This window comes from Propithecus coquereli, unplaced genomic scaffold, assembly GCF_000956105.1.
Source record: "Propithecus coquereli isolate 6110/MARCELLA unplaced genomic scaffold, Pcoq_1.0 Scaffold34, whole genome shotgun sequence".
In the NCBI taxonomy this organism is placed as follows: domain Eukaryota; kingdom Metazoa; phylum Chordata; class Mammalia; order Primates; family Indriidae; genus Propithecus; species Propithecus coquereli.
This window is the reverse complement of record NW_012149063.1, coordinates 8,571,368-8,599,051: the sequence shown is the minus strand read 5'-3', so window position 1 is coordinate 8,599,051 and position 27,684 is coordinate 8,571,368. Positions and strand designations below refer to the sequence as shown.

The 27,684-nt window shown below is 32.6% G+C and overlaps 1 protein-coding gene across 1 annotated transcript in view; it reads left to right on the top strand.

Annotated features, from left to right (window-relative positions):
- The window catches only part of KIAA1715 (KIAA1715 ortholog), a 73,839-nt gene extending 52,845 nt beyond the window's left edge, over nucleotides 1-20,994 (top strand). Inside the window, 5 exon segments of the mRNA XM_012650784.1 lie at nucleotides 3,669-3,881; nucleotides 10,772-10,877; nucleotides 12,434-12,504; nucleotides 13,325-13,495; nucleotides 20,557-20,994. Of these exon segments, the coding sequence (XP_012506238.1) occupies nucleotides 3,669-3,881; nucleotides 10,772-10,877; nucleotides 12,434-12,504; nucleotides 13,325-13,495; nucleotides 20,557-20,795 (800 nt within the window). The 3' untranslated portion in view covers nucleotides 20,796-20,994.
- The last annotated feature ends 6,690 nt before the right edge of the window (nucleotides 20,995-27,684 follow it).

Here is a 27,684-nt window from a genome sequence, read left to right as displayed (position 1 = left end):
ACATTGTTAAAATGACTATACTACCCAAAGTGATCTACAGATTCAATGCAATTCCTATTAAAATACCAGCATCATTCTTCACAGATGTAGAAAAATTAATTTTATGCTTCGTATGGAACCAGAGAAGACCCCGCATAGCAAAAACTGCTTCTCTTAATAGCTATTGCCTATTAAGTACTTTTCATGTGCTATGGCTAAGTTCTTTGTCTTGATTTTCTCATTTAATCTTTACAACTATAAGAGGTAAGTATTCTCATTATGAGGAAGCTGAACCGAGAGATGTCATCGACTTGGAAAAGGCTGCATGCACATCTATTAATAGTAAACAGGGTAGAGTTAAAATTAAGACTGTTTGATCCCAGAGTTTCTGCTTTGCATAATGATGTTCTTTTATATCACTATTATAAACTTTGTTTTCTTCTTTTTGTTTAATGTAATTTTTTATAAATCTCATTTTGATTCTGTATGCTTCATTTTTCTATTGATACATAATCATACATCTTTTTGGGGTACAATGTGATATTTTGATACTTGTATACAATGTATAATGATCAAATTAGGATAATTAGGATATCCATCACTTCAAACATTTATCTTTTCTTTATGTTGGGAACATTGCAATTCTTCTTCAAGCTATTTTGAACTCTCCAATACATTATTGTTAACTATAGTCACCTTGCTATACTATCAAATGCTAGATCTTATTCTTTCTATCTAACCATATTTTTGTACCCATTAACCAACCTATCTTCAGAGACTAGAGAGTTTGGTTAACGGGCCTATTACTTCATTTTGAATTTAAATCCCATATAAACTTGTCATAATTCTCAGCATGATTTTTGTTGAGTCATTGATTGATCATTGATAAGGATGTTGAAACATCCTTCAGTCCAAAATGGACCTTGTGGCACACTACTTATGATTTTTTGCCAGATTCATGTGGAATGCTTGCTAACTTGTGGGGGTTTGTATTTTACATTTAAATGTAGGAAATGTTGAATGTAACCAATATGATTATTTTGTTGAGTACTAGAAACTTTTTAGTGTAATTCATACAAAACATTTATGAATAACAAGTAGCTAAAAGTAGATAAATCTTAGATATTTTAAATTGAAACTACCAGAATATTTTATAATATTTTACCAAATATAGATTTGGTACTGCATTGCTAACTATTTTAAGCTGTTAATGATATTGTAACCCTTTGTTACCTGCTTTTCTTTTGAAAATGATGAAACCACATTTTTCCCTTTCAAGACTCTTTTCCATTTGCCTAAGTTTAGAATTAGAAATACTAAGCTAAATCTCTTTTATGAAATGCTAGACATGATGTCCTTTGTTAATTATGTATCTCACTTTTTAGTAGTATATGAGTGATATTAAAAGTATTTTAGGATATTTTCACATGATAAATGCACATTCAGAGGAAGCAGTCTGAAGTCTTTGTTCAAGGAGTAAAAGGATAATAGCTACTTTTAATATAGTCTAATCAATGCTAAACTTTTATTTATCTGGAAGAAAAATGTCACTTTTTGAGTTATACTTTACCTGAAAATTGGCTAACCAATGATTCACAGTATTTGATACCTTATTTTTTAAATTAACCATTTAAGCTACCAAATCTTAATATGATTTCATTGATCTCAGTACCTTTTGCAGAATTTAATGGCTTTTCTAATATGTAACCCCCTATGAAGGTATTCCCTGTGAGTAAAAAAACAATTAAGTGACCACCTAATTTGTAGGAGATATGATGATAATTATAGGTAATATCTGAAATTTTCTATATAAATTACATGAGAAGTAGCAAAATATAAAGATGATTCCATTTGTATAATGATAATGTGCTTATAATTTATTATTGCAGTGACTTGATTAGAGACTAATTTATGAATCAATGGATTAGTTGATCCCAGTAATTATAGCTAAAATCATTTGAAAATAGTGTGAAAAGTCATCTGAAATATTAAATATTCAGTAAATGTGAGCTGTCAGCTTACAGACATTATCTTGTTTAATCCTCATAATAATTCTGTGAGTTCAAAATATTATTATCTTAATTTTGTAGGTAAAATAAAAGAGGTTTGTCCAAGTTAAGTAACCCATGAGGTCATGTAGCCAGAGCCAGGGTTCCAACCAAACCTTTCTGACTGTAGGGCCTGGGTTCTTGGCTAGTAGAGTAGATTGTGTTGAATTGAGATTTAACACTAGAGCTCTGCTTTCAATTGCAATGAACTCTTCGTGAAAATTTTTAACTGTCAAATAGAGCCTACGTGTTTTGCTCTGGAAGTATGTACTTTTACTAAGCATGCCAATTAAAATATAACTCACTTAGTTTCAGCCCACTTATTCAGGATTTCTGATAATTTACTGTGATATGTAGAATTAAAAACTTACAAGGGCTAGGCATGGTGGCCTCCAAACTTACAAAGTGCTAGGAGACATCCTAGCATTTTGGGAGGCCAAGACAGGAAGATCACTTGAGGCCAGGAGTTCAAGACCAGCCTGAGTAACATAGTGAGATCCCATCTCTACAAAAAGATGAAAAATCAGCTGGGCATGGTGGTATGTGCCTGTAGTCCCAGCTACTCAGGAGGCTGAGGTAGGAGGATCACTTGAGCCCAGGAGTTTGAGGTTGCAGTGAGCTATGATGATGATGCTGCAGTCTAGTCTGAACAACAGTGCAAGACCCTGTCTCCATAAAAAAAAAAAAAAAAACAGAAAAGGTATAAGGGCTTCTTTATTTGAGATTTTACCATTGCCATTCAAGTAAGATAGTGGTGGGAATAGGGATCGATAGAATTTAATTTTACATTATCAAGTATGAGTCATGAAACTTTTTCAGTAAAGGGATAAGTAGTAAGTATAGTAAATGGCTTTGAGGATCATATGGTCTCAACTCTTTGAAAGCAGCCATCGACAATATGTAAACAAAAGAGCGGAACTGTGTTCCAATAAAATTACAAAAACAGGCAGCAGCCTGGAGTTGGCACATTTGCCAACCCCTGTTATCGAGAATCTTGTAATTTCTCCAACTATAAACTAAAATTTATTTATGAAGAAACATTGTTTATGCAGAGTGGAAGTTTTCCTTAATTGAGTATTTGGGCAAAAAGAAATTTGCCAAAAAGTTATCAGTATCATAAAGGAGAATGGGACTGGTACCTAATAGTAAAGAATAGCTTTTTGGCATTTTTATGACTACTTAGATTAATTACTTGGTAAATTATTTGATCATTCCAGAATATACTTATTCACTTATTTCTTAAACTTACCGATTTTTTGAATCTTGAAAAACAAATCTACAATTTGGAGTTTTCACTAATTCTTATAATTTTTTTCCTTTATCATAATTAGAAAGGTTTACTGTAAAGAGACATGACATATAATTGGGTGATGATTTTATTTTATTAAATTTATTTTAAAAAATGATATCAGTAGATAGACTTAGATAAAAGCTTGTATAAACATGTGCAATTGAATTGTAAGTTAAGAAATGTAGCACTCTATTTTCAGTGTTACATTTTATAGATTTCTTATTACAAGCAGTTTTGACTCTGCAATGCCTTTTGGTGCCACAAAATTTTAATAAATGTAAGTCATTTGTGGTATTGGCTAATATGGTATATTGGATATTAAATCTAGTGTATATACTTATTTTTCGCAGAGATTCGTCAGCGAACTGCAGCTCAAAGAAACCTTTCTCCAACACCAGCAAGCCCTAACCAGGGCCCTCCTCCACAAGTTCCAGTATCTCCTGGACCACCAAAGGACACTTCAGCCCCTGGTGGACCCCCAGAAAGGACTGTTACTCCAGCTCTACCGTCAAATCTGTTACCAAGACATCTTGGATCCCCTGCTACTTCAGTGCCTGGAATGGGTAAACAGAGCACTTAATGTTATTTACAGTGTATATTGTTTTCTCTGGTTACCAATAAAACAGGCCATTTTCAGACAGTGTGGAAATGGCATTTCATTTGGAAATAGCAGAGCAGTTATCTGATTAAGCAGGAGTTCCATATTCAATTAGCCATAACTCTTTACAGCTGGCACCTTGTGATACTGAAACCTATTTCTTGAGCTCGTTTAACTGTTACGGCTTCTTTGTTTAAATGGCAATAAAACTTTGTAGTATTGTGTAGTCAACAGTATAGTGTATCTTTTTATATTCAACTTTAGAATAACTCCAGATTTATATAAAATGGGGAGAGAACACTTTTGGAATGTATTCATGTTTTTTGCTAAACCCTGCACATATATTTCAGGAAGAATATTCCTGCATTGTAGTGTACAGTATTACTTTTGTTAATATGGGCTGGTAGATTTTTTTTTCTTTTCTTTTTTTTTTTTTTTAAGGCATAGAACCTTAGTATTTCTGATAGATACGTTATAAAGTTCTATTAAATGAACATATTCCCTTAACTATTTTATTTCTTGGATCCTCTTTTTTTCACTGTGGTAGCTCTTTAGGGAAAGATCCAATTCTGGAGTGTAACAGACTATATTATCCTGTGGTTTCTTTTGGAGTGTGATTGGGGCATAGAAGTCTCCTGCTTTAGCAGTTCACATTATTTTATGTAGATTTTTGTGTTGGATTACTGCATATGATAATAAATTGTTTGTTTTGTTTTAGGTTATTTAATTCTAATTTAGAATAATTTATTATTTCATGACTAATTACTAACATAAATTATAATGATTTTGAGGCTAAGCTAGTTGATGTCAGGTAATCAGAGCATTTATGTAATAAAATCACTAAGAAATTTAAATATTACTTATTATGGTAGATTTTTTTTCTTATTTTCCTTTAAAAATGCAACATAAGTTTTTATAAGACTGGAAAACTTAATTTATAAACAAATTAAGAAAGCTGACTACAAAAGAAATGTGTACAAATCTTGTAACTTTTAAAGTAGCTATTTAAAAAAATACTTTTAAATTTGACATATAATGACAACACTGTAAGGTAGCCATGTATTTTATGAAATTGAGAAAAGTTAAATTGAAAATGACTCATTTTTCAGTTATCTGGTTGATTTGAGATACTCATGATTGTTAGTTTAAATTCCTGATTGTTTAATGAAAGAACTAATTTTGTAGAAAATGCATGAATCTCATACATTTGTGTATCTAAATGATTTTAAAGAGATAAAAGTTTAGCAAATTATATTAGTAATAAAAACTGTATTGCACATGTAAGGTTAGGGTTATAAAAGGAACAATGGACTAAATTTCATGATCATGTAAATATAACGTTTTACTGAAGTTTTTAATTATTAAGCAGTTTGTGTGAAAGACTGTGTAAATTGTACATTGCCAAAAATATGAATGAGTTAAGTGATTTATTATTGATTTTTTCATTATACCATATTTGTGGAAGAGAATCAATTTAATGTGTATTACCACAGGGCTCCCATATGTCTGAAAATTAATAACCAGCAGGTACTTGATAATTTGCCAAGCTGTATAAAAATGACCAGTATTCCTACAATGATTGCTTTTGATGTTTGTATTAATTACTGTTGTCCATAACAGCATGAGTATGAAGATGCATTATTTTGAAGGTTATTAATGTGCATGAAGTTTAAGATATTTTTATGAAATCTGTTGTTTTATATATCCAGATTCTTTTATGGACATGTTCACTTTAAATATGTAGAAGTAAAACACTCCAGCAAAAGTTAAATTGGCTTAAATGCTTTCAAAATCTAATGTGACTTGCTTATTCAAGTTGCAAATTTGATAATGAGGTATGCCAATGTTTGGATTCAAGTTTATTTTTCAGTGATAATAATTGAATCTTTTTACCACAAGTAAAGCAATAATTTACCTGATGAAATCTTAAAAATATGCTTTATTTGTAATACGAAGAACTTGTTCCAGAACCTAACTTTTGTTTACTAATAGCTGTAATTTTGATATCCGTTTACCTTTTAGGTTTGTGATTATTTACAAAGCAAATCTCTTTTTTAAATTATTAATACTTTAAAATAATATAGTATTACTGTCCTAAAGTAAACTTGAATGCTTTAAAGTTTTTGTCACAGACATTTTGAGACACTTATATCCTTGTATTGCAAGGCTTATTCCACCAGGGTTCCATTTTGTTTCAGTTTTCTGTGAGGTCTCCAAGTAAACCTCTGTTGCTGCCCACTATATTATGTTCATTCTGTCATTTTTTACAAAGGCAAGCATCTCATTTTATTTATTTTCTCACTTTCTTCTCAGTGCCTTCTTCTTCTGCAAAAAGTTCTCTTTTGGTTTTTAGAGGTCATAGAGTTACAATTCATGAAGTTTGAATGTGTAACTCTTTATTTTTGTTATTGTTTTTATATAATGATTGTTTTGGAATTAACTAAATTCTATGTTCTTTTTCTACTCCCCATTAGTCTTTTCTGATGTTGCCTAACTTATATTAGATGTACTGTATGGAACACAGTATAACGCTCCATTTATTTAGGTCATTAATTTCTCTCCGCAATGTTTTGTGGTGTTCACTTTATAGGTTTTGCATATTTTGGGGTTAAATTTACATCTAATTATTTCATATTTTTGATGCTATTATCAGTGGTATTGTTTTATTAACTATTTCTAACTGTTCATTGCTAGTATATATAGAAATACAATTGATTTTTTTATGTTGATCTTGTATCCTCTAACCTTGCTAAATTCATTTATTGGTTCTGGTAACTTTTTTATAGATTACATAATATTTTCTACATAGATAATTACATTATCTGTGAATAAAGAAAATTCTACTTCTCCCTTTCCAATCTGGTTTCCTTTTATTTTTCTTACCTTATTACACTAGCTAGAACTCTACTTTAGTACAATGTTGAATAGAAGTGATAGGAGTAGACTTCCTTGCCTATTTGTTGATCTTATTGGAAAAGCTATTATTCTTTCACCATTTAGCATGATGTTAGCTCTAGGGTTTTTGGTTTTTAGTTTTAATAAATACCCTTTATCAGGTTGAAGTGCCTGCCTATTCTTAGTTGGCCGAAGATTTTTATCAGTAATAGATGATGGGTTTTGTCAGATGCTTTTCTCAGTCTATTGAGATGTTCATATTGGGTTTTGTTTGTTTCCTTGTTTTCACATCTATTTATATAGTGAATTACATTGATTTTTAAATGTTAAACCAACTTGCTTTCCTGGAATAAATCTCACTTGATCATGATGTATTGTTTTATATGTATATTGTTGGGTTCAATTTGCCAACATTTTGTTAAAAATGTTTACATCAATGCTTATTAGGGATATTGGTGTTAGTATTTTTTTTTCTTCACGTATCTTTGTCTGGTTTTGGTATCAAAGTTATGTTGGCCTCATGGTATGAGTAAGTATTCCGTCTTTGTTTTTTCTGGACAAGTTTGTGTAGAATTGGTATTATTTCTTCCTTAATTTAAATGTTTGATAGAATTTACTAGTTGAAATGTCTGGGCCTGGTGTTTTCTTTGTGGAAAGGTTTGTTTGCTGTTTTAACTAAAGATTCAATTTCTTTAATTAAAGAAAAACTATAGACGAATATGACACATAGATATAAAAATTCTTAACAAATTTTAGTAAATCAAATAGTTATCTTTATCTTTTTGAGTGATCTTTGGTAGTTTGGTAGTCTTTCAAGGAATTTGTCCATTTCATCTAACTTGTAGAATTTATTGACATAAAGTTGTCCATAATATTCCCTATTATCCTTTTAATACCTTTATAATCTGGAGTTATGCTCTCTTTCTCATTTCTGATATTAGTATTTTGTATCTTCTTTCTTTTTTCCTGATTAGTCTAAGGTTTATCAGTCAAGAGGTTTATCGTTTTATTGATCTTAGAGAACCAGCTTTTCACTATTATTTTTATATTTTCTACTTTATTAATTTCCTCTTTGATCTTTATTATGTCTTTTGTTTATTTTCATTTTTGCTTATTTTGGATTTCTTTTTAGTTTTTTAAAGTAGAAGCTGAAGTTATAGATTTTAGGCCTATCTTCTTTTGTAATATAGGTGTTTAGTGTGATGTATTTTCTTCTAAGTATTGCTTTACTGCATATCATAAATTTTGATGTACTTTTTTTGGTTTTCATTCAATTCAAAATATTTTCTAATTTCCCTTTTGATTTTTCTTTGAATCCTGGGTTATTTAGATGTACGTGATTTAGTCTCTAAATATTTGGAGATTTTTTCAGATATTTTTCTATTGCTCAGTTCCAATTTAATTCTATTGTGGTTAGAAAACATATTGCTTCTTATTTGAATCTTCCTAAATGTAGTGAGACTTGTTTTATGACCCAGAATGCCATGTCTTGGGAAATGTTTTCTGGTCACTTGAAAAGAACATAGATTCATGGGGGATGGGGATTGGGATTGGTTCTAGGACCACCCAAGCAGATATCAATATCCACAGATTCTCAAGTCCCTTATATAAAATGGTGTATTACTTACATATAAACTATATACATCCTCCTATGTACTTTTTTTTTTTTTTTTTTGAGACAGGGTCTTGCTCTGTTGCCCAGGCTAGAGTGCTGTGGTGTCACCATAGCTCACTGCAACCTCAAATTCCTGGGCTCAAGCAATTTTTCTGCCTCAGCCTCCTGAGTAGCTGGGACTACACGTGTGTGCTGCCATACCTGACTAATTTTTCTACTTTTGTAGAGACAGGATCTTGCTCTTGCTCAAGCTGGTCTTGAACTCCTGGCCTCAAGCTATCCTACCACCTTGGCCTCCCAGAGTGCTAGCATTACAGGTGTGAGCCACTGCACCTGCTCCCTTCTTGTGTACTTTAAATTATCTGTAGACTACTTATACTATCTAATACAATGCAATCAATTATCTTTTAAGGAGATTTAAAGAATAAAAAAAAGTCTTATATATTTACCCACATAGCAACTATTTCAAATTGTCTATTCCTTTGTGTAGATCCTGCTTCCTGTCTACAGTTACTTTTCTTCTGCCTGAAGGACTTCTTTTAATATTTCTTATAGTGTATGCAGTTCTGCTAGTGATGAATTCTTTCAGTTTTGTATATCTGAAAAAGTCTTCATTTTGCCTTCATTTGACAAAGATGTTTACACTGGATACAGAATTCTCATTTGACAGTTTTTTTCTTTCATAACTTTAAAGATACTGTTTCACTGTCTTCTGGCTTGCATCCTTTCCAATGAGAAGTCTGCTGTCATTCTTTTCTCTGTTTCTCTGTACATAATGTATCTTTTTCTGGCTGCTTTTAAGATTTTATCAGTGGTTTTAAGAAACTTGATGATGCTCTGTTGTGTGGTAAAATTATGTTTTTTGTGCTTGGGATTTGTTGATATTCTTGGATCTGTGGTTTTATGGCTTTCATCAAATTTGGAAAATTTTTGTACATTTATCTTCTAATATTTTTTTTCTTTTCATTTCTCTCCTTTTCTTTTTGGACCCCAATTGCGTGTATATGAGGCTGCCTGAGGTTGTTCCACAGCTTGCTGATGATTTTTTCAATTAAAAAAATTTTTAATCTTTTTTGTGTTTCATTTGTATGGTTTCTATTGATACATCTTCAAGTTCACCAACATTTTTTTTTTCTGCAATGTCTAAACTGCTGTTCACATCATTTGTGGATTTTTCATCTTAGATGTTATAGTTTTTATCTGTAGAAGTTCAATTTGGGTGTTTTAAATTTTTTCCATGTCTCTACTTAAAATACTGAATCTTTCCTCTAGATTCTCAAAACATATGAAATATAGTTATTAATATAATAAATGCCTTAACATCTTTGTCTACTGATTCAATCATCACTATCATTTCTGGGTCAATTTCAACTGATTTATCTTACTGTATGTAGTATTGTTCTAATACCAGACATTATGAATTTCACCTTATTGAATGCTGGATTTTTTAAACTCTTATATGATATTCTTCTGAATACTTGACTCAATGACCTGTCTGTTAAGAAGTTTTCCACTCTTGCTGGTGGAAACAAGCAATATTCTTGCCCTTATGTGAACAGTTTCCTTTAATCTTTTTGAGTGGTTCTGTTTTGATCCTCAGATAGTTTCATCACATGCATGCACCAATCAATATTCTCCTTATTACTATGGGAGACTCTTTGCAGATCTGTGGTGTTCTTTCTCTGTGCCTTTTTTCTTCTTCAGTACTCTTTCCTGTGAACTAGAGCTACCTTGGCCTCCCCAGAGTTCCAGCTCTGTACTCTGAGAGACTGCTACACTTCACCTGGGTTTACTGTTCTTGTGCAGATATCTGGAAACACTCTCTAGGCAATAAGATGGGGGCAGGCGTAGGGCATGCTTTGTGTTTAGTCTCTCAGTGAACATTAACCTACATTACCTGATATCCACTGTCTTTAAAACTATTTCTTCATATGTTCTGCACAGTTTTTTAGTTACTTTATGTGGGAAGGTAAATCTGACCCCTGTTACTTTATTATGGCCCAAAATGGAAGTCCCCTAATGTATTAAATAAGCTTTTAAGAGTTGGGCATTTTTAAAAATTTGTTTTTACAGAACCAAATGTAACTGGTTTTTACAGAACCAGTTTCATTTTCTAATAGATTATATTGGTGGTTCTGATATAACACATATTTAAATATGTTTTGGTAGGGCAGTATTTTTAATGAAAATTTGAATGTTCTACAGAGATTTATAAGAATTAATATTTTACTGTTAGAACTTTTAAGAGTTCTAAAAAGCATAGGTAGTTCTTGGTTACTGAATTAAATTATATATATATGTATGTTTTATACATGTAAATTTTTATGTATTTGTGTATTTAATAGGTCTTCATCCTCCAGGTCCACCTTTAGCAAGACCCATTCTCCCCCGAGAACGAGGTGCTCTGGATAGAATTGTTGAATATTTAGTTGGTGATGGTCCACAGAACAGGTAATGTTTACTAGGGTGGTAGATAAATGAAAATGAAAAGATTTATTGGTCATCGTGTGTGTGTGTGCTGCACTATATGTTCCACAGTTTTGTGGTTTCTATTTCCTGATTTTAGAATATAATAGAGTATTTTATAGCTCTGCAAAAGAGTACATATTGTTTTACAGTAGGAATTTGGACAAAATAGTCTAGATAAAATCCATTTGTAAAACATATTAACTCTGCTCTAAGATTATTTTTAGAGAAATTGAATTTTTTAAATGAAACTTTTAAACTTGAAGACACAAAAATAGTAAAAACCTGGTGGCTTGTAAGAAATGGAGTTTTTTTTTTTTTGAGACAGAGTCTCTTTTGCCCGGGCTAGAGTGCCGTGGCGTCAGCCTAGCTCACAGCAACCTCAGACTCTCTCAAGCGATCCTCCTGCCTCAGCCTCACGAGTAGCTGGGACTACAGGCATGTGCTACCATGCCCGGCTAATTTTTTCTATATATTTTTAGTTGTCCAGATAATTTCTTTCTATTTTTTTTAGTAGAGACGGGGTCTCGCTCTTGCTCAGGCTGGTCTCGAACTCCTGAGCTCAAACAATCTGCCCGCCTCGGCCTCCCAGAGTGCTAGCATTACAGGCGTGAGCCACCGTGCCTGGCCAGAAATGGAGTTTTATAGGTATCAGTACTGGACTTGGTGATGGTAATACTTTTAGTAATGTTAAGAACAATTTGCATGTGTTTAGCACTTAACAGTTCTAAAAATGCTTTTCCAATTATTACCTTATTTGATCCTTTCACTAACTCTGGGAAGATAGGTATGATATGTGCAGAGCAATTGACAAAGTATAGACTTTAAAAAAGTTCATAGGATAGTAGAGTAGATGTTTGACAACTTTACCAGTTAATATTATAATTTTAATAAAGGGACTATGATTTAATGTTAATATAATAAATTATGTTATTCAAAACCAGAATGATATTTGATAGAGCCAAATATTTGTTGACTACATACACACAGAACAGAGAAAGTATGTAAATAGACAATGAGGACAATATTTAAGTGTAACTGGGAAAGGTATAAGAATCATCATGTATAGAAATTAACCTTTGGACCAGACTAAAGAAAATTAAATGTATTTTTTTTTTTTTTTTTTTTAACTGCAAGACTTCTCAGAGTCAGGTTTTAATAATATTTATTGTGAATCTCCAAAAGGGTTCCATCTTTTCCAGTCTTATCTAACCACAGATTTGGGGGATTTCATCCCCGGGAATATACATTGGAAAACACCAAAATTCAAGTGTTCTGTTATCAGATATGTTTCTGCTAACTTAGTAAGGATATATTCGTTTTAAATGATTTTAAATTTGGTGTATAAATTATATTTTAAAATCATCGAAATGTTCCTTTTATGTAAAGAGTATTGTTTATGGTTTACTAAGTAACATCTAATCTGTCATGGCATATTTAACTATGTTAAAATATAAATTAGCCATGATGGCTAAAATAGTTTCATGAGCTTTGCATTTGTAACTGGTGTGTTCTTCCTTTTTTTTTTTCCAACGGCTTAGGTATGCCCTTATATGTCAGCAGTGTTTTTCTCATAATGGCATGGCTTTGAAGGAGGAATTTGAATATATTGGTAAGAATTATTGGGTAGTTAGATTTAAATATTTTACTCTTAAACATTTTATTCTATGCCACTTTCCATGTAATGTCATCTTGTTTTAGATACTATCTCTGTACATATTGGTTAGGCATATTGTCCTTATTTTAGTACACAGAGCAAAGCAGGGAAGACAACGTTGTCTTCCTCATATAATGTATAATCTCTATGCCAAATCTCACTGTGCATCAGAATCACCTGAAGAGCTTAAAAAAATTATGATACCCAGAATTCACCTTGAAAGAGTCTGCTTTAATTGATCTGGGGTGGGGTCCAGGCATCAACTTTTTTTTTTTTTTTAAAGCTCAGTAGATGATTCTCATGTGTAGCCACTATTAAAAACAACTGTGGTAAATTATTTATGGTTCTGAAATATGACATACTACATTTTCTTGGGCAAATGAGCAAGGTTCTCAATTTTAAAATACATAATGATTCTGGTGATTATTAATTCATTAATTAGTAATATTAATTAATATTAAATTATTATTGTTTTGCTGTCAACCTGCTATGTAACCTGTTACATAGTTAACCTGCTATGTATCTTATTCTGCCTTTTCTGCTTTAAAATTTAAATTCTAATTCTAATAATAATTAGGAAGCATGCTTTAAAGTTAGCTTTGGTTAGAATACCTACCATAATATTATTAAACTAACATATGAATTTCACAAGGGATAAGTAACTTTTGAAGTGTTCTTTGAACATCTGCAAAAGTAATAATGTGAGTTATCTGGTTAGTCCTTGAACTTTCTTTGGTTTTTGGTTTTGCTTATTTTTAAAAAAATTTTTCTGCAGCTTTTCGATGTGCCTACTGTTTTTTCTTGAATCCTGCAAGAAAAACCAGACCCCAGGCTCCAAGACTTCCAGAGTTCAGTTTTGAGAAGAGGCAGGCATTGGAAGGCTCAAGTTCAGTTGGTCCCTTGCCATCAGGAAGTATGCTTTCATCAGAGAACCAATTTAATGAAGGTATGACTATTTAAACAGTTTTGAATCTTAATGTGTGCTATTTAACAATAAAGCCTAATGCTTTTAGATAAGAATGGATTAATTTATCAGATTTTGCAGCATGTATATATCAGCTGTTGTTCTGATACTATAGCCTCCTGTGTGATTGCTATGATGTGTTTCACTTTTAATATGCAGGTTATATTGTGATAAACAGCATCTAGCACCAACTAGGTAAACATTGTTTAAGGAATAATCTCTTCTAAAAACTGCTGGGAGATTTGATTAGCAGTATTTTCATGGGATCTTTTTTTCAATTCATCTAGGTAAAGCAGATTATTGGAATTATGAAACAACCATTCAGAGTATAAAATACTTATAAGATTTTTGATTAACATTGATAAAATAGGTTTATGTCTACCACTTGAATTGGTAGAAATTACCAGAAAACAGGAAACTTTGCAATTGTAAAGTCACCATTGCCTTTTTTGAATGACTATATGAATAGAACTTGTATTCCATTGAAACAAACAATTTATAGAGGTCCACAAGATTAACATTGCCTTTGATGTAATGATTTTAGAGAAACTGAATTCATTAGAATTTACTGGGTTTTAGAATTCATCTTACAATTCTGTTTTAGGAATTCTTGGGGAAGTTTCATAAAAAAATGGAAAAGATAAGATGGAAGATTTGACTATTAATTGCCAACTATTTCTTGCTACAATATTAATATTTGGTCAGGAGCTCTTTGTTAAGCAGCTGTAAATTATGGAGATTGCTAAAATTATGACACAGGCCATGACATTTAGGGGTTATGTCTGGTGCAGAAAAAAAAGGCATATTGGAAGTTTAGTTTGCATAATTTATTTCCCAGTCAGTATTCATTATTTTAATTTTTAGGAATTGTCATTTGCATATATTTAATTTCTTCTTCATAAAACATTGAATATTATAAAAATTGCTTTAACTGAGGATATTATATGAGACAGTGAATTTTCAGATATCAGAAATTTAGCATAAGATTTGAGTATCTTTTTATTTAGACTTGGAAGAGTGAACCTAAAATATGTGTGTTGAATTGGGCTTGGCTTTTGGCTTACTAACAAATTTCAAAATGAATTTGAATACAGATAGCTATGACAGAGGCCTGTAATACTTCCAACACTGAATCAGTACATTTATCTTCTCCAAGTCTGCAACATCAACTCCGAACACAGTCAAATTTTTTTCTCTCGCTTAAGTCATGCTCTGAGCCACATGCTGTCGCATGCAAACCGCCTGCCTTGCCATTGCAGCCTCTTGGAACTGAAAATTAAAGGATTTCATCTGAAGATGCCTAAAGGAAAAACTTGAAGTCCTTTCCATGAGTAACCTTGCTTATGAAAGCTAAAGTGAATATTTGAAAGCCAGTAATTGGGACGAAAAGAAAAGAAAAGAAAAGGAAAAAATGGCCAACAAAATAAAAATCTTGATAATGAGTCCCATGCTTTATATCTTCTGCTAAGGTCAAGATGGATAGTTAGCAAACAACACCCAGCTATACCTTTCCTTCTCATCTAATCTAGGAGGAGCAATACCCCAGATGTCTCATTTTCTGTCTGAAATCTCCGGAATGAAGTCTAACTGTGTCAAACTCAACCCCAATAAGGTAATGTTAATAGGTGAAGACAAAACTTGAGGCAGTGTCTGATAATTCCATAGTGCTAAAAACTGAAGCAACCATTCCATTTGGTTAAGATAGCTTCTAGAGTAGTAACTTTCATACTTCTCTTTGGATTCACCAAACTGGCCATGAGCTTCTTTTTCTTCTTTGGCTTTCCAGAAGACTGAAATTTTTCTCAAGACTCCTATCTCAACACTGTGACACAGAGTTATGGATTTCAAGCTGGATTCCTTTAGTAAATTACTAGAAATATTTCTGATGAACAGAGGAAGCTGCATTTGTTTTGAACACTGGTGGCATACTCTTTTGATTAAAATGAACTTTTAAGTAAGACTGTATTGTCTCAACCATCTACTCTGTGCTAACAGCCAATGTAACTGGGATTTTAGATTTCTGATTTCTAAATTATTAGATGATGCAGAAACTTGAGATCTGAAAAAAACCTTTCCTGCTTTAATCTATATATTATTAAAAACATTGAAATAGCTCCTTGATAGCAACAGGAACTGTAGAGATTAGGCTATTGAATTTACAGATGGAACCAAAAGGTAACTTTATTCCGTCTGAACTTTTTTTTCCATAAACAGCAGTAACCATTTATATGAATAATCTAGAATTAATGGAAGAAACGTTTTTTTCAATCTATGATGTAAGACTGGAAATTAAGTTTTGTTTGGATTCTGATACTGAAAGATTTTGCATTTAGGATGAGGCACAAGGCTTTTATAATTTCTGGACCACTCTTCATAAAAACATGGAATCTTAGGAAGTTTTTATCAAAGATGGAGACCTAGAAGAAATTTTTCCCATTAATTGCTCATTTGAATTCCTTTTCTGTCTGAAATCTCCGGAATGAAGTCTAACTGTGTCAAACTCAACCCCAATAAGGTAATGTTAATAGGTGAAGACAAAACTTGAGGCAGGGCCTGATAATTCCATAGTGCTAAAAACTGAAGCAAACATTTTTTTCTAGAACTTTGTATCCAGAAGCTTTGGTAATAGATTATTAACGAAACACAAGAAATTAAGAATATGGATTTTTTTTTTTTTTCTCTGAGAGCATATTAGATATGGTATGTCAAGAAATGAACTACTTTTGGGTTCCTCAGTTTCTTTTATGATTAAATTACAGTACAGTAATATGTGAATCTCCACTAAGTTACGTTAAAGTGGTTTATCAGTTTTGCCTTTTTTAAACAAACATATGCTTTCTGAAATACCTGTATATAGCATTCTTTTTGTCATATGTGTTAATCATTAGAGTACTAGATTTCTGCATTGTTCATATACTAGTGCAGTGATTTTTGGCTATGATGTTTAAAAAATGTCAGTATCGTGTTTTCATTGCTCAGTTGTGTTTGTCTAGGTCTTATATAATTAATATAAAATAAGTTTTTTAATCCAACTGGAAATAACTTGCTAATAATAAAACTCATGACATCTAATCAATGCCATCAAAATATCAGGTAAAATTTATATTAGGTGAAATTTATCTTGTTAATCTGTTTTCTGTCCTTCCTTTCTTTTACACACAATACTGTTACCACTAAGTTGTGTAGAACCAGGGAAAATTCTATTTTTAGTATTTTTGTTATGATGCTCTAAGAAATTGAACTATTTGATAATGTAAATTTTGTTGAATTCTGTGCATATACCAGATCCAAAAAGCTTGTACCTTTGTTTATATTTACTCAAGATGTAAACTTGCTTGTAGTATGTTTTTGCATGTTTGTTTTAGATAGAGATCTTTTGGCTTTCTGACTCCCTTTTCTAAAACACCTTCACCTAATAGTTTACTTTTAGATCATTGCTTAATAATGAAACTCTTAACTTGTCTAATTGATTTGTTCACCAATGGTAAATAATTAAATGATATTCTTTATGTTAAATACTACCTATTTTCTCATGGGTGGTTATAATTTAATTGAATTTTATTCATGGAGTCATTGGGTTGAATTAGTGTGAAATTCATGCCTTTGTTTCTTAATTAGTTGACCATTTTCTTTGAGGCAGGAAAATCGTGTAAAAACTGCCTTATTTAAAATTTGTGCATTCAAAGACAAATTGCCAATTTTAATTTAACAAAGTTCCTTTGGGTAAGTTTATAGTCTACACGTATAGTCAGCACTAAGGTATTAAAAAGGCAAAATTTTGATGTTTTAGCAAAGCAAAAATATGTAAAGTTGTTTTGCTAGACTACTCTTTAATTTTCTTACAAAATTATTCTTTCAAGAGCTAGAATAAAAACCTAAAGGTAAGGTGGTGCTATTCCTACATGTTTTCGCATGTGTGTGGTTTATAGGTGAAGCAGTGGTATTCATTATACAGTTATACTCAGTTTTATGAGTTTGAGTTTTCTATCTGAGTTGAAGCTTTGCCCAAACAACTGGAAGACAATTGTTGTTATTTGGGAGGAAAAACTACTCTCTCAAGAGTATTGGGATGGGGGTGGGACAGGTGGAAGGAGTAGTGAAAGAAACAAATTCCATGGATCATTTTCGTTTTATCACATTGTGGTATGTTGTTTTCTTGGCATTATAGATGCCAAAACTGATTTTAAAATTTTTCTTACAGAAGGAATTAGATCATTCAGGTAATTGTTTCATATCTTAAACTGGGCCATACAGGGAAGAGTAGGGCTGTTTAATTAGCACAAACACAAAGCCTAGTTTCTTTTGTAGTATTTCATCCCCAAATATTAACATCTTCTGAAATGTATTTTATACCACCAAGCTATTTTAAACTACAACTTCACGGAGAAAATTTACTGTTTCTATTAGAATAGGCAGATGATACTCTCCCGTAGAAATAAAATAAATACTTTTGGAATACGTTGAATAACCTTATAAAGCACTCAGCTTTAGTTATGAAATAACTGTTATGTAATTCTCTGTTAGTCTTTTAAACTTAGTTATTTAGAATTTGTTCGATGACTTCTCACAAAATGGCATTGGGATCTAAACATCCAGTACCTACCTTATTTAGACTAGCTAATATCTGCATTATAGGCATCATGTCACATACATTACTGCTATTAAAATTGCTTTACTGCAAATTAACCCACAGGAAGAAAAGTAGTCATTAAGAGCCTCTTTGATTATTTTCAAACTCCACCCGCCATTTCACCAATTTTTTAGTCTTCCATATATTCTCTGAAATACAGTATGATATTGACCGGAAAACTTTGTATATCCTGTTGTTTTCTAATTATGACAGCACATTGAATTCTTATATTACAGGCATTTAAAAATTCCACTATTATAGTTTTCTTCTTTGTATTAACAGCTTCTTTAGACTTCATAAATTTTAAATTAAATTGACTTCGATTAGTAAAGGGTCTATTTTGGCAAATAGTAACATCACAAAACTTTAATATGATAAGCCTGAATTTTGATACATCTCCTGTTTCAGTACAGTATTGAGGCAGTCTGTCAGAATATGACAAACTATGTCGGCCTTTGTTCAGTGTTATTGGTGAGTTGAGTTCTGGATTCTGAGCTTTTTGCTTTTCTATTTCTTGTGGCTTTATTGGTTTGTTTCAGAAGGCTTACTAAACTATAACAAATTGTAAGTCCTTGCCAAGTAAATATTGCTCTGTGGCCAGAGAGTTGTGGAAAACCATGACTCTTAAATTCTACCCTGGATAAATTCTGTGAGGGTAGAATTACAAATGGTTGGTGACCCCTGAAGTTTTCCATGGAAGAACTTGCTTGCTGTTGTAGGAGAAATGATTTGTAAATGTTCATAGTTTTATTTGCCCTTTCTGTTTTTCCTTCGCGCCCTGGAACATTGAAATCACAAAACTTGAGTGACTTACTGCTTTTCTACCTTGGATTTTTTTTTAAGATTTCAAGTTGTGCAGCAATGCCATTTTAAGTTCCTTATTAAGATACAAGCAAGGTTTTTATAAAATTTGGCACAAATATGATTATAAACATTCCTCACTACTATTTCTGATTATATGAAGTTTTCATACAGTAAAACCTCATTAAGTTGGATGTCCCTAATGGTAGAATTTGGGCCTTTATTCTACATATACATAGGAAAAAGGTGGTTATAATTAATTCTGCAAACCAGAGTCCAAGGTATCTGCTTAAGGAAGTAATTCTCTTTAAATATTTTTAAAGTCTCGGCATAGAGTCTGTGAGTTGTAGATAATTCGTATTTATTAAAACTGGTATGGTAAAACCATGAATTTCTAAGACTTTCACATTAGCATGTGTGCATATAACCATAATTTCTTTATAAAACTATTAATTAATTTTATTTATTTAGCAAACTCTGGCCTGTACTATATAAGGAACTTAACTAGAACTTTTTACTAAGTAGGCTGGCCTTCCCTCCAGATTTTTTGAATCAATAACATTAGTAATATATCATAAGGGATCTTTTATGAGGGTAGGAAAATCTGCTTTTTTGCTTAGCTGACATGGTTTAGCCATATTTCTCCTAGCAAGGATATTAATTGCTATTTATTACAAAAACAAAACAAATACCTCAAAGCTAGATTTTTATCTTTGACTTGGAAATTGGGCAACCCAAAGTTTGTCTGCTCTTGTCATTCCCTTCCCTATCCTTTTCCTTAAATTTCAAAGAATTAAAGGCAGTTTATTTAATAAAATTCTTATTATTAAATTACTATTAAGGGATTTTAATTTAATAAAACTCAAAAAGAGAACGTAAAGGGAGTAAATTTTCAGATAGGGACCGAGACCCTTACTTAGCTTCTTCTATAGAGATGGGGGAAAATGACCCTTCCCTTTCCTTGCTTAGGATGCTAGGTATGTAGCATCTTCTGACCCAGATGTTAAACACAGAGGATTTGTCTTACAAAGGGATGAGGGGAGACTTGTCATGCCTTTGGGAAAGGTGGATTCTGACTTTCTGAGTCCTTGGGTAATAGAGATGTATAATATCCGTGTGAGAAAGCACTGCCCGACACACACACGCACAAAAAAGTATACATTTACACATTGCTCTCAGGGTGGCCAGGACACAAGGGAAATAGTTCCTTTGGAAAATATAGTCTGGGAATTAATACATTTGCTTTGTATGCTGGACTGTTGTCTTATAGTAAATATTAATAATTCTGTTGGGACTTTGATTTTCAAACATTCAACTTTTAAACATGTCTTTAGGAATTTATTTTGTATAAAAGTATGGGAAATTAGATAAAAGTATGTTTATGGGTTTATTTCCTCCAGTTTTTTTTTCTTCAATCATACTAACTCATAAATGGTATGCTATATAGGGAGTTAGGTACTTATTTTTAAAGATTTTAAGGATAATGTTAGACAATGCTGTTTCTTAGTCCATGTGTATGTGTATGTATGTGTGTATATTTATCTTTTGCTTGCCTTATTTAGCAGCTTTAATATTTAGGTATTCCTAAAGTTTTGAATCTTTATCTTTTCAGAATCTGTAGAAGAACAAGATGTTCTTGATAATAGTACAGAGCAGACAGATGACAAAATATCAGCCGCAGAGCAGACAAACCAAGTGATTGAAAAAGCATCTGGCTCAGAGGAACCAGAGGAGAAACAAGAAGAGACCGAGAATGAGGAAACCTCAATGAATGAAGCCAAATCAACAGTTTCCAGAGATGACTCTATTCCTAATTCTGAACCAAGTGAAGAATCTTTGATGGCAAAGTAGTAAATGCTTCCATGTGCCTTCAACCAGATATTTATAGTCTTGTTGATGTCCGTTATTGCTTTTTAAGTGGTACTCTTTTTTTTTTCTGCCCCTCTAAGAATATACTTGGTATCATTTGAATTCAGGTTGCCTAGCTATTTAAACATGTCAAAGTTACATCTACTGGGTATTAAAATTAAAAGCAAGTGATATCAGTGAAGTAAGATCCTTTTCAATGTACAGAGACCTACGCTATTTAGATAACTTTTAGATTTTTGTTGTCCATTCTAAAAGTAAACAAACATAATAACATTTTTGTTTTCTATATGTATAACCTGTAAATATGCATTTTGACATAGGAAGAACTTTGGTTAGGAATAAGTTCTCTAATAGTGTTTGTTTTAAGAAATGAAACCCAATTAAGATTTTGAATACTTCATTATTAAAAATGGATAGAATTTTAACTCTTAAGATATTTGCTAGCAGGGGAAATGTCTATTTAGGTGTTTACATTAAGCTAAGTGGTACGAAAGTTGTAACTGTAACTACATAGACATTGGTATGAATTCTTAATAAGAATGCAATTGTATAGTCAAGTGCAGTATTTCTTTTTGATATCTTTTACTTTGCAGCTGGGCCAGAGGCACATGATGTAGATAATTAGTTTATGTTTACATAGTAACATAGGAAATATCTCTGCATTTGACTGTATTTGAATTCTGAACATTATTTATACTTGTAAAATGATGATATATAAGTGAATTGTGTGCTCTTATGTGTATTTTGTTAAGGAAAATAAAAATAATCTGGCAGCAGTTTCTTTTTGTTAAATACCTAGACTTCTTCAAACAGTATCTTGGTGGATGACTTGGCTACTTGACAAACCTTAGTCAAGGTCACAATACAATAAATCTGTAGATTCTGCTTAGAGCAAATTATGATGCTTTTATTCAGACTCGTTGCCTTCCACATTCAGAGAAATAGTAATATTTAGAGGTTCTAATCAGAGGTTAGATTTTTCTGATTCAGGAGCATCTTAGGCCAATTTGTAATTTTTAACTTTCAGAAACAAGTTTTGTGAGAACAGGCAGTTTTGGGCAGTTTTTTGGATTTGATATTTGTACTGAGGAATAACTGGGAAAAAAATTTTACCCAGAATGGTAATTCTTGGACCTTAAATATAGTGTGATTATCTTTTATAGCATCCTTTTATCTTTATTCTCCAATATCGAAAAAAATTGAAATCAGGTTATTATGCCAAAGGGAGGAATATATTATATCTGTGTAAGAACGGTGTGTCTGGCTAATGTTTCAACATTGTACATAGTTTATTAAAAATCAAATAAAATATTTTTTAGCATTTAATAATTTATTTTTATGATTTAGTATCTTGTATATAATAGGTATTTTTAAGGAACCCAGTCTATTAATGGTCTCAGGCATCTTGGTATAGTGACCAGAGTTTTTGAGCATGCAGAATTGGACTTGAATTCTATGTCTGCAGACTTGGGCAAGTCACCTACCTATTTTTGAGGGATAATTTATGTAATGTGCCTAGCTCACTGCTTGATAATTAGATACTAGGTAAATGGTAACGTTTGTTATTATAGACATCTTTGTGAAATATGGGCCATAAATTCTTCCTCTTGCAGATAAGGTAATTAAAATAATAATACAGCTGTTCAGAATCAAGCCCAAGTTTTTCTCATCAGCTTTTCTTTATTATATGTATGTATATAAATATATGTTAAGGAAACAGGAAGCTGAAACTATGAAATATAATCTTTAAAAAAATGAATTTAATCAGGTTTTTTTTGGTATGTTATTGGCCCATAGACATCTTAGTTAACACCTTGTAGAGTCTTGTTATAAAACATTCAAATTGGGTTGTACATTGCTGGAAAATGAGTGCCTCAGATAAATATAATTTAATGATAGAATCAAGCAGATTTGAGAACTATTTATAGAAGAAGTTTAAAGGGGGATTAGTAAAATTATTACAGCAGGTGACATGCTTGTAATCATGTAGTATCCTTTAAATAGAAACTTTTTTTTGATATTGTTATAACGAGCAGTTAGTTGTTGAAAGAGTAGTAAAATTTCCTATTTCTGATTATTAAGACTAGTATAGATGACGAATGCCAAACTATTAAGTACTATTAGAGTGATCTGAACTTCCTTACTTTCAAATGTTTAACAGGTCATCATCTAAACTCTTCTCACTGTACCCTAAGCATGATCTACAAACATGATCTAGCTTCTCTCTCTCCATCCCTCCTCCGTTGTTGTGCTGTAGCCACACGGGCCTCTTTCAATTCTATGACCAATTCTCTAAGCCCTTTCTTGCCTTTGGTTTCGGCTTAAATTTTCTCTCCTCAGAGAGCTACCCTCCCAAACTGCCTGTCTAAAGGTGGCCTCTGCCTTGTACTGTCAGGCCTCTCTGTCTCTGCTCACAGTCCTCATCACAATTTGCAGGTATTTTATGTGTTTACTGTCTATCTTCACAACATAAAGTCTATGTGTGCAAGTATCTTATTTTTCTTATCACATCTGTATCTCGTGGGCCTAGCTCAATGTTTGGCACACATTTATTATGTGAATAAATAACTTCTGTTGCTAAACCCAGTGAAAACTGAGTTCTTGTTTCACTGCTTGGCAGTACTGATGTTGTTGAGTACTCTTCTTTGAAACACTTTTTTTCTTTTGGCTTTTGACATTTCACACTATTATTCTCTTACTTCTCTGGCCTCTTGCTCTCAGTGTTCTTTGCAGATTTCTCTTCCTCTGCCCATCCTTTAAATATTGGTGTTCCTTAGGTTCTACCTAGTGTCATTTCTTCACTTTGCATATTCTTTAGGGACTCTCACCAATACCTATGAACTTAATTACCATCTGTCTCTCTGAATTTCAAATCTCCAGCCTTGATCTGTTTCCTTCACTTCAGAGCTATATATTCACCCATATACTAACAAATCTTGCAGTCAGTATATTGAAGAATGAACACTGTCCTTTCCTTAAAACCTGCTGCAGAACCTTCAAACCTTCTGTGTTTCTCATCTCATCCAAGTGAGAAATTAGAATGTAAATTCATCCTTTTCCTTATACCCAAACTGTCAATTCTTGTCTCCTAAATACCTTCCAGTTATATTATCATTTCTCCATTGCACTAATAATAATAAACATTTGCATTCTTATTCTGTATCAGGCAACATGCCAATTGCTCTATATTTAATATTTATTCTTTGGCAAGAAACCCGTGAAGATTTTTATCTGGATCATAGAAGAGAAAACTGAGATGAAGAGAGTAAGTGTCTTAGTTCATTTTATGCTGCTTTAACACAATACCACAGACTGGATAATTTATAACGAACAGAAATTTATTTGGCTCACAGTTCTGGAGGCTGAAAAGTCCAACAGCATGGTGCTGGCATCTGACGAGGGCCTTCGTGCTGCCTCATCTGCTTGCAGAAGGTAGAGGGGCAAGAGAGGGGAGAGCAACCAAGAGATTGAATTTACAGCCTCAAGCCCTTTTATAATTGGCATTAATCCAGCCCTCGTGACCTAAACTTCTCCCATTAGGCCCCCACCTCCCAACTCTGTTGCATTGGGGATTAAGTTTCCAGCATGCTTTTTGAGGGGACACGTTTAAACTGTAACAGCAAGCAACTTGCTCAAAGTTGTACATCTGATAAGTGGAAAATCTGAGATTTCGAATGCAGGCAAATGCAGAGACCTTACTCTTAATTGCTGTTATACTGCTTTCTAATTTGGGCCTCCATCATTTCAGCTTAAAGCTGTCTCATCAGGTTTCCCTGTCTCTAGTCTTGCATACTTGCTGCCTATTCTGTGCATTACAGCCTGAGTAAGTTTTCAAAAATGGAAAACAAATTATGCCACATCATTGCTTAGAACCTTAATGACTCCTCACTGTTCTTGAGATGAAGGTCAAACTTAGTATTATGGCCTAGTAGAAAACCCTGCATAATTTTGTTCCTCTGGCATCTTCTCACACCACAACTACTGCCACTGCCACCTCCCCCTTGCCACATTTTTAATGTAGCACATTTTTAATGTAGCTATCCTAATCTATACTAATGATTTTTGTGCTTCACATATGCAAAGTCTTTCCTAATCTAGCCTTCTTGAGCTCCTCCCCTGCCTGAGATATCCTCCCACTCACAAAGATACTTTATTTTAACTCAATAAAAATAGTTGTTGAATTGGAATAGTTCCAGTTAGAATCCAAGTTTGGAAATTTTGCCACTTGTTAAACTATGCCTTTTATTCTTGAAATTGTATCAGGAGAGTTTAAGTTTTATGTTTATGTGTGAGGCGGAGGTGTGTGTGGGAGAGAGTGAGCTGGATTTTTTTGTTTTTTTGAGACATAGTCTTGATCTATCATCCAGGCTAGAGTGCAGTTGTGTCATCATATCTCACAGCAGTTTCAAACTCCTGGGCCCAAGTTATCCTCCCACCTCGGCCTCCCATGTAGCTGGGACGACAGGCGCATATCACCACACACAGCTAATTTTTCTATTTTTTTGTAGAGATGAAGTCCCATTATGTTGCTCAGACTGGTCTCAAACTCCTGGCCTCAAGCAGTCCTCCCACCTTGGCCTCTCAAAATGCTAGGATTACAGGTGTAAGCCACCACTCCCAGCCAAGAGATGCCAAATATATGATTTTCATTAAATATTGTATGCTGAGTTTTAGAAAAGCTAAATGACTTATACATAGTCATAGGGGTAGCAGACACCTGAGCCAAGGTGGAACTCAAATCTCAACTCCTTGCAGGATACTTTATACTGAACCACTAATTTTATACTGCCTTTCACTACTGGTTTAGAGTTTAAGATTAGTTAGAAAATACAAATTTACTTCTATTTCCACATGACAGCAACTACTTTTTAAAAACTTTTTTCTTACAGTATTACTTTACAATGTTATACTGCTTTACAGTATTATTTGTATTTGTGTGCAAATCAGTTAGTTGAAGGGTCAAAAATGATAATTTATGAATTATGGATAGCTATAATGATCATGGAGAACAGAACTGCTTTAGAAAATTGGGAGAAAATAATGTAGTAAGGTACTATTTAGTATAACTTCAATTCATTGTAAAAATTATAGATGAGATCTAGATATAGTTAATGAACTCCTAAAGGGCCATTAAAAATAATTCAAGTACTTATGTAAAAATGAACCAAGGTAACGATGGTTGTGAATTGATGATCTGCTAAATCTTACGGCTTTGTAATTTGACTTGTTCTGAATTATTAAAGTTCTAAATATATTCTGGTCAATAAGTACATGTATTCAGTCTCTGAATTTAGACAGACAAATATATAAAGTACATTTGTTAGAATGCAAACATAAGAACAAAAATTAAAATGAGTATAGAATTAAAGCTATGTTAAATTATATCACTCCATAAACTATTAGTTTGTCAGCCCAATTTTTTCCTCCTCAGAAACTAATGTACATTTTCTACTTTAATACTATTTTAAAATGACTTTTTAAAAATTGCTTTATTTATTGGACAGTAGGTATCCCCCAATTACCATTTTTATCAGTTTGCTTTTGTGTAAAACTTAGATTCCATTTAATTTTCTATTCTTTCTCCTCCAGAGCTCCTGTTATATGTGGTTTAATTTATACTACTCATGGACATTAGCAGAAGAAAAACACTGTCCAGTTATATAGTTCTATATTATTTGATGCTTTTTAAAACCTACATTTTTTACTTTTTCTCTAGGTTTTTTTTAAGTATTTATATCTTCCTTTTTCTTTGGCAGCAATATTGATAGAAGTTGGAAGTACACTGGGAAGATTAAAAAGTGTTCTTAAAAAATCTCCCTCGTAAATTAGATTTTTAAGTTCTTAGTCCAGGATTCTGTGAGAATAGGCCAAATTTTCAGCTGCCAAAGATTTTTACCAGATCCCTGGCACTTCATGTAGGAAAACTGGGAAAAATCATTTACTTTCATGAAAAGAAATATTTCTATCTTAGTCTGATTTTGAAGGGTGAAGAAAGTGGGAAATTAAATGAACATTTTTTGAATACCTTCTCTTGATCAGGCACTGTGCTCTAGGTACTTTCACACAGTTCTCACAACTGTGAGAGAAGACAATCCTATCAAAGAGATTAAATTCATTCCCCAACACTAGTTAATGGATGTTTCATTTATGGATGTTGTGAATGAAATCTGAAGCTAGGATCTTCAAGTCCCTGTTCTTTTCACTACCTTTACGATCCCTCTCCTTTGGTAGCTGAAAAAACATAGATTAATGCTTTCTTGGGCTTCTCATGTTTTTGTGATAACTCAAATGTTACTTCTTCAGTGCAGTTTTCCCTTAACCTAAGACTTGCCAGACTCTGCACTCACACACCCTGCCCTTGAAATAATGTAATCTCCGGCACCAAACTATGAACTCATTGAAGGCAGGACCATATCTGTTTTTGCTCATCATTTTATTCCCAGTGTCCAGCAGATATTAAGAAGACACTTAATATCTGTTGAATAGGTAGTAGGCACACATACAGACCACACAGAATGGTAAATATTGATATAGACTTAGTGCAAGTATTATAGGGTGGGGAATTTTGCAAATCTCAAAATTTTTAAACTATTGAGTAGGGAAAGCCAGGTAACTTGTTCCTCACAGTTTAAGCAAAGTCTAGTTGGTTCCTCTGTCTCTTTTTAAGCCATTTTCCACATTGCTATTGGAGCTTTCTAAAACATAAATCTTTAAAAATATTCTGAGGCTCATTTGTGTGTTGTAGACTCCTTAGGCAGCTTGCAAGGAAGCCCTTCAGAATCAAAAATCTGCCTTTCCATCCTGTTTCCCAGTACTTTCTTTTGTGCTGTGGCCACAGATGGGTATTTCATACTTCCCAGAGATGTCATGC